General features: G+C 36.7%; 1 protein-coding gene across 1 annotated transcript; it reads right to left on the reverse strand.

The window, feature by feature from the left end:
• Positions 1–2,192: 2,192 nt before the first annotated feature.
• Positions 2,193–3,497, reverse strand: LOC100672287 (putative olfactory receptor 8G3). The gene has a single exon (XM_003422087.3). The coding sequence runs from the start codon at positions 3,495–3,497 to the stop codon at positions 2,562–2,564; it is 936 nt and encodes a 311-aa protein (XP_003422135.3). The 3' UTR covers positions 2,193–2,561.
• Between the last annotated feature and the right edge of the window lie 5,347 nt (positions 3,498–8,844).

The following is an 8,844-nucleotide window of genomic DNA, read 5'->3' on the forward strand; positions in this document are numbered from 1 at the left end:
CAGGAGAGTAAATATGTATTTTAGAGAGATAGAGAATGGAGACACACAGAAAGACAGAGACAGACACAGAGAAACAGAGAGATTGAATTATAGCAAGTGACCCAGTTGCTTTACTGTGAATTCTTATCTAGATGTAGTAGCTACAATTTAATAGTTCTACCATCATCCAGCCTTGTAGTAACCCAGAATAGAACTTGTGTTCATCCCCATGCCTTCTTTTACCTTTAACTCACTTCTAATCAGTTGTAAGTCTCAATAGCTTTTCAAAAATGCCTTGAAAGGCTCCTTTCTCTCTAGTTCCACTACCACTCACATGTAATATCTTTCTTGGAATAACTAAATGGCTGCTGACTTGTTGTTGTTAGATGCCACTGAGTTGGTTCTGAGTCATAGCGATACTACACACAACAGAATGAAACACTGCCCAGTCCTGCACCATCCTCACAATTGTTGCTTTGCTTGAGCCCATTGTTGCAGCCACTGTGTCAGTCAATCTCGTTAAGGGTCTTCCTCTTTTGCTGACCCTCTATTTTACCAAGTATGATGTCCTTCTCCAGGGACTGATCCCTCCTGATAACATGTTCAAAGTATGTGAGACATAGTCTCCCCATCCTTGTTTCCAAGGAGCATTCTGGTTGCACTGCTTCCAAGACAGATTTGTTCTGCTGACTAGGCTACTTGATTTTAGTTTCATTGTCTTTCCATTCATCTTCCACAGCAGCTTAAGTATGATATTGCTAAAATGAAAAACTAATTGTGGCATTCCCAGCTTAAAAAACTTTGAGTGGCTGCTACTCACCTACAAAATAAAGACTGAATTATTATAGTGACGTTCATGTACTGTCTTCTGCCTACTCTGCTACCCTTGCCTCCTGCCAGGTTGCCTTGATTTCAGTGTGTAGCTTGATTGTATTACCCTAAATATGACATGCATTTATTGATCTCCACAGGCTTTTCCCTTCATCTTTTATGAGTTCATTGTCTTTCACTTAGTTTATATTTTCTATATGAGAACAAGACCCGGTCCTTCAAGTGCCTACCCAACAGAACTACATTTGCTTGTCCAATGTTAGTCTGTTTGTATGACAGCCTATTGGACAGAGCTCTGGACCAGGAAGGAGGTTTAAGACTGGAGTTTTAATTGCGACCATATCCCTTACATATACAGCTGGTTAGAATTATGTCAACTAACAAATACAAGGGTTCTTTGAGAATGACTGACTGACCACAATGAACAAATGGATGATGGGACACGAGGATGGTAAGGTACTTTAAAGACATCACATATTTTTGTCCTATAATTGGCCTATAAGTGGCTGTAACAATGAGCTCAAGCATAAAAACGATTGTAAGGATGGCGACTTGACGGCACATAACAACAAGAACAATAACTGGTAAACTATTCAAGTTGTTACATCAGATGAATAACACAAAAAAGCATCCAAAGAATGTTGATCTTTTAAGAATAAGTAAGATAGTTTGAACTGGGGAAATATATAAGGCAATTGAGTAAATTTTTATGTAAGGTCACAGTTAAAGATGTTAAATAACCTGGATCAAGAAAGCAATGAAACAAAGGGAAAGAAGAAATGTTTTCAAGGAAAATTTACAAGAAAAGGTGACTGTTCAAAAATTATAGGGCAAAAGAAAATCAACAGCAAGGAAGTGATACAACTTAGCAGGATTTGTGGCTTTTATGAGCAGCTGACTCATAAACAACCACATCATTACCTACCAGTACAAAGATAAAATAATCTTACTTGGTCTGCTTCTATACAAATTGTTGATATCATGTATAATAATTGGAGTCTCCATAATGAAGTTCCTTGTTATGCTCCATTTTGCTTTGATCAGCACAGATCTGTAGGGTTTTTATTGTTTTCAATATGTCAAAAAATGTGAAATTTTAATGCAGTATATTGAGAGGACAACAGCACAGTCATACAGAGAGCTAGCGATGCTTGGTGTGGAGAATCCTTAGCAAGTCCTTAGACCTCCTACAGTTACCTTGGTCTGAGTAGCACTTGAAGTGAAATCATGAATCTTGGAGTCAGACTACTCAGGTTTGTTTCCAGGCTTAACAGCTAATTGTTTGAGACTCAAGACAGGTGTTGCAAATACTCTAAGATTCAGTTTCTTCACCTTTCAGAGAGGAATACTACTAACATTTGCCCTGGGGGAATACTGTAAATATTAAATAAAGCGATGCACTTAAGGTGTTTGGTACCGGGTTTGACAATTTGTAATATCTCAATAATATGCGTTACTCTCATCATACTTGTTTTTTTTTTTTTGTTTGGCTGTATTAATATTAAAAAATGAAACTATAGTTCCTGTAATTCTAAACAGCCTTTGATTTTATTCTCCATATTTCTCTCTGTTACAGTCAGTGTAACATATGCTTTAAGGAAGAGGTGCTCTGAAGGGAAGTTTTGGACATGTAGTATAAGTGGGAAAGAGGTGTCAATGAATCTGTACACTTCAAGAATTAACTGAACAAATTATATATATCAGCAAACCAAAGATGTGTTTCTGACAGGACATGATAGCATTGATTCTATTCATGAGTATGCTCTACTTTCTAAAATTTTCTTGAGGGCAAATTTGACGTCCTTATTCCTCAGACTGTAGATCATGGGGTTCAGCATGGGCACGACAATAGTATAGAAAACAGAAGACACTTTGCCTTGGTCCATGGAGCTGACATTTGATGGCTGCAAGTACATGAATGCGGCAGAACCATAGAAAATTGTAACAGCCAAGATGTGGGAGCTGCATGTACTGAAGGCTTTGGACCTGGCCTCAGTGGAGCGAATATGGAGAATGCTATTAATGATGAAGATGTAGGAGGCAAGGATGGTTAAGGCAGGAGTCAATATATTAAATGCACTCAGACACAGAACCAATAATTCATTGATATAGATGCTGGAGCAGGATAACTCCAGGAGTGGAAAGAGATCACAGAAATAATGGTTAATCACATTGGTCTTGCAGAAAAAGAGTTTCAACAAAAAGCCTGTATGAATTGTAGAGCCAATGATGCCCAAAATATACACTCCTGCTGTGAGCCAGAAGCAGACGTGATAAGACATAACAACATTATAAAGCAAGGGATTACAGATGGCGACATAGCGGTCATATGCCATTGCAGCCAGCATATGACACTCTGCAATAGCAAAAACAAGAAAGAAATAGAGCTGAGTCATACATTCAGGGTAGGAGATAAAGTTCTTTTCTGCCGCAAAGTTTACCAGCAATTTGGGGGTAATGACAGTGGACTGGCAAAGATCAATGAAGGACAAACTGCTGAGGAAATAGTACATGGGGGTGTGCAGGTGAGAACTGAGTCCAATCAGCATGATCATGCCCAGATTCCCAACCACTGTGACCACATAGATTCCTAGGAAGAGGAAGAAGAGGGGCAGCTGGAGTTCAGGATGTTCTGTTAGCCCAAAGAGGATGAATTCAGTTACTGAGGAATGATTTCTATGGTCCATTACTGTCTCAGCAGTTTCTAAAAAAGAGAAAATAATTTTGCTCTCTGTTTGTGTGTGTGTGAGTGTATGTATGTGTGTATGTGTGTAGAGGGGAGAAAGTGATTCTGTGGAGATCCTTATTTTCTCCCTCATCAGAAGAGATATAATACTTCAGAGATCTCTTCAGCCTCTCCTGTGACTCTGGAAAATCCAATGATTAAGGTTGACCACAGGAGGAATTATAGACTTCAAGGAACTTATAAATTATTTTATACATTTTTAAGAGAAAAACACAAATTTGTGGATTTTTTTGGTCAGTCAGAAGAAATGGTTTCTTCTCAAGATTTTTTTTTTTTTTTTGGTCCCACATTCAACATGTATACCTTAATGTCATACATATTAAAAGGCTAATATTTACATTTTTCAGAATAAAGAATAGCAGTGAACATGTTCATAAATCTGTGAAAATTACTAATACTAGTCTGAGTTATTTTTCTTACTAGAATCCTAATTCAAAATAGCTGAAGGACTGGAAAGCTACAAAGACCTTTTCATCTTGAGACTTTGTGGCTCTTTGTCCCAGCTTCATTCACACAGACTACAATGCAGGGACATAACTGCCAGCTGATCTCACACTTATATCTCAACAGCTTCACCAAGAGTGAGGCATTGTCTTCTACAGTTTCTAATTGAACAATCCTAAGGGTGTAAATATAATGACCTAGATTTCAGTCATGTATTCCACCACTGTGGCCTGGGGAGCAGTAGCTATGATTGGTCTACTACTTTATTTTGACTTCATGGCTGAGGTAGCAGAAATCAGAAGACTATGCATATTACTAAAACATCTGAAGGTCTTTGGAAGACAAACATATGTCTTCTATGCTCGTCAGTTTTTATAATCATATATTCTATGTGTGTTTGCTAAAGATGTTAAGAGTTGAGATGTGAATTACTACAGCATTTGCAACATGCACTTATGGATTTCACTTTAAGTCAATATTACTCAACAGTGTGATGTAGATCTTTACAAAGACACATATCTTTAGTCTACACTTGAAAAAAAAACAGAAATTCATGGTCTTAACTAAGACTCAAGTAAAAACTCAATCGTTGTGTTCAGCTGGGATATAATACGTGAAATATAGAGAAACCGGCCGATTTCAAGAAAAATATTTAGAAACCTCTGTTTTGAAGAATAGCTGAAAGAACTGGGGATATATATCAAGCAAAATAAAACAAAAATAAAAGTAGCATTTGATAGTTATCTTCAAATGTTTAAAATGTTGCATATTTAAGAGGTGTTGAACTCTTTTTAAAGGAGCCCTGGTGGCACAGTGGTTAAGAGCTCACCTGCTAACCAAAAGGTGGGCCCTTCAAATCCACCAGCTGTTCCTTGGAAAACATCTGGGGCAGTTCTACTGTGTCCTGTAGGGTTGATATGAGTAGGAATTGACTTGATGGCAGTGAGTTTCATTTGATTTTTTTGGTGGCACAGTAGTTAAAAGCTCCACTGCTAACCGAAAGGTTTGTGGTTCGAACCCACAAGCCACTTCATGGGAGAAAGATGTGGCAGTTTGCTCTGCACAGATTACAACCTTGGAAAACCTATGGGCAGTTCTACTCTGTTCTATAGGGTCACTAGCAGTCAGAATCAACTTGACAACAATGGGTTTTTTGGACTTTTGTTATATGTCTCCAAGACTGAGGTAAAACTAACTGCTGGAGATCATGGAGAGACGTACTTTGTTTTACAAAAAATAAGAATATTTTAGCAGTCAGACATATCCAGAAATGAAATCAGCTGCCTTAATGTGCAGCTATGTACTCACAATTAGACCTGTTCAAGCATAGCCTGAATAGCCACTAAGCATATATATTGTTCCAGGACAAAAGCACTGGTTGGAGCATTGAATATATCATTTTCAGTACCTCTTTCAATTCCAGCATTTCATAATTTTATGATTTAATGAACACTGATATTGTTAGACAGTCTTGTATTCAAATCTCAGCTCAATCACATACTTGCTGTATGACCTTGGGCAAACTATTTTCACTCTCCAAGCCTCTTAAAAAAAAACAGAGATATTAATATCTTTCTCTTGGGGATGTGAAAACTAAAAGGACATCTGGAAGATGTTTAGTACAGTTATCGGCTGTTGGCAAGAATTCATACATATTACTGTTGTTTTAATCACAATCTATTGAGTTTCCCTCTAAAATATCTTTCATTTGCCCAATATTTTCATTTTCATAATGATGGCCATAATTTATTTTCTTAGCATATATTTCCTGTCCATTCTTTGTACATTAATACACATAATAATACAGAGATTCACAATTACTTTACTGAATATTAAACTTTTAAAAGTCATCAGTATTCTCCATGGTCTATAAAAAAATTTCAGACCAAATTTTATGTCATTCAAAGATTTGTATCATCTAAGAACAAATTGCTTTTATTATAATTTCTTCTTTCATTTCCCAGCAAGTATTGCACAGTTCCTAAAGAGTTCAGTGCTGTACCTTTTTCTCCTCCATAGTTCTGGAGGAGAAAATGATTCCGATGATCATGGTGGGTAGTTCTGAATACTAACCTTGCAGTACTCTTTGATGTTGAATGAGGCATAACATAAAAGTCTCCTTTGACATTTATTCTGAGTCATTGGTCTCCATCTCTTATGATGCTGATGCCCAAGGCCATCTAACTCCACGTTTGTTGATTGATATGACAGGAATTATTTATACTCTCAGTATAGATGCTAAGGGTCTGATTATAAACATTCATAATGACCTTCCACAAGGTTCATATCTCACAGGTATCAACTCTTGGGAAAAGAAACAATTAGAGATTTCCTCTTTCCCCGTTGTCTCTCAAATATTTAACATTCTCACATAAGTGTAATTTATTGCTCCTTTTTCATCGTAGATTTCAAACGAAGATGTAACGTATATTGTTAGAGCTCCAGTGGGCTTCATGCTAAGCTATTTAAATTTTTTTTAAGTTTTAATTATTATTGCCTTTCATTATCAGTATCTTTATAAATCCGATCCTTATTTGTATTTGGGAGTTGAAAACATTACTGTAAACTTAAATATATATTATATATGTACATATACATACATGTATATATATATTACATATAAACTTACAGATAAACTAACATTGTATGTAGTACATATTACTAATGATAAGATATACAAAAAAAAGAGATGGTCATAAGTGTGGTTCCTCCTAACTTGAATACGTGATAAGTCGGGGACTACCTGTATTGCCCTCAGCATGCAGCAACTAGTCTAGTGGTTCTCAAAGTCTGGCCCATGGACCAGCAGAACAGCATCACCTGGGTAACCAAAAAATCAAACCCACTTCCATACAGTCAATTCTGACTCATTAAAAAAAAACTCATAGGACAGAGTAAAACTGCTCCACGGGGTTTCCAAGGCTGTAACTTTTTTTTTTTTTAATTTTTATTGTGCTTTAACTGAAAGTTTACATATCAAGTCAGTCTCTCACACAAAAACCCATATACAGAGGGGGGCCAAGATGGCAGACTAGGTGGACGCTCCCGCGGATCCCTCTTGCAACAAAGACTCGGAAAAACAAGGGAATCGATCACATACATAACAATCTATGAACTCTGAACAACAAGCACAGACTTAGAGACGGAGGACGAACAAATACGGGCAGACAGCGACTGTTTTCAGAACTAGGAGCCAGCGCACCAGCTGACTACTTGGAAAATCTAGTTTCCCAGTGATGGCTCGGAGACAGCAGTCCATATCAAACCACATAAAGAAACAGACCATGACAGCTTCTCCAACCCCCCAAACAAAAGAATCAAAATCTTTCCCAAATGAAGATACAATCCTGGAATTATCAGATACAGAATATAAAAAACTAATTTACAGAATGCTTAAAGATATCACAAATGAAATTAGGATAAATGCAGAAAAAGCCAAGGAACACACTGATAAAACTGTTGAAGAACTCAAAAAGATTATTCAAGAACATAGTGGAAAAATTAACAAGTTGCAAGAATCCATAGAGAGACAGCATGTAGAAATCCAAAAGATTAACAATAAAATTACAGAATTTGACAACGCAATAGAAAGTCAGAGGAGCAGACTCGAGCAATTAGAATGTAGACTGGGACTTCTGGAGGACCAGGGAAACAACACCAACATAGCTGGAAAAAAATCAGATAAAAGAATTAAAAAAAATGAAGAAACCCTAAGAATCATGTGGGACTCTATCAAGAAGGATAACTTGCGAGTGATTGGAGTCCCAGAACAGGGAGGGGGGACAGAAAACACAGAGAAAATAGTTGAAGAACTCCTGACACAAAACTTCCCTGACATCATGAAAGAAGAAAGGATATCTATCCAAGATGCTCATCGAACCCCATTTAAGATTGATCCAAAAAGAAAAACACCAAGACATATCATCATCAAACTTGCCAAAACCAAAGACAAATAGAAAATTTTAAAAGCAGCCAGGGAGAAAAGAAAGGTTTCCTTCAAGGGAGAATCAATAAGAATAAGTTCAGACTACTCAGCAGAAACCATGCAGGCAAGAAGGGAATGGGACGACATATACAGAGCACTAAACGAGAAAAACTGCCAACCAAGGATGATATATCCAGCAAAACTCTCTCTGAAATATGAAGGAGAAATTAAGATATTTACAGATAAACACAAGTTTAGAGAATTTGCAAAAACTAAACCAAGACTGCAAGAAATGCTAAAGGAGATTGTTTGGCCTGATGACCAATAATATCAGGTACCAGCACAATACAAGGTCACAAAACAGAACGTCCTGATATCAACGCAACTCAAACAGGGAAAGCACAAAAACAAACAAATTAAGACTAATTCTAAAAAATAAATAAATAAACAAAATAATACACACAACAGGAAATCATGGAAATCAATAGCTAAACGATCAAAATAATCAAAAAGAGGGACTAAATATAGGAGGCATTGAACTGCCAGATGGAGAGTGATACAAGGCGAAATAGAAGGATACAAGTTAGGTTTTTACTTAGAAAAATAGGGGTAAATAAAAAGGTAACCACAAAAAGGAATATCAATTCCATAACTCAAGAAAAAAGCCAAGAAAAACGTAACGACTCAATAAACACAAAGATAAACATTATGAAAATGAGGATCTCACAAGCTACTAAGAAAAACGTCTCAGCACAAAAAAGCATGTGGAAAAATGAAATGGCCAACAACACACATAAAAAGGCATCAAAATGACAGCACTAAAAACTTACTTATCTATAATTACACTGAATGTAAATGGACTAAATGCACCAATAAAGAGACAGAGAGTCACGGACTGGATAAAAAAACACGATCCATC

This window comes from Loxodonta africana, chromosome 15 (genome assembly GCF_030014295.1).
Source record: "Loxodonta africana isolate mLoxAfr1 chromosome 15, mLoxAfr1.hap2, whole genome shotgun sequence".
NCBI classification, from domain to species: domain Eukaryota; kingdom Metazoa; phylum Chordata; class Mammalia; order Proboscidea; family Elephantidae; genus Loxodonta; species Loxodonta africana.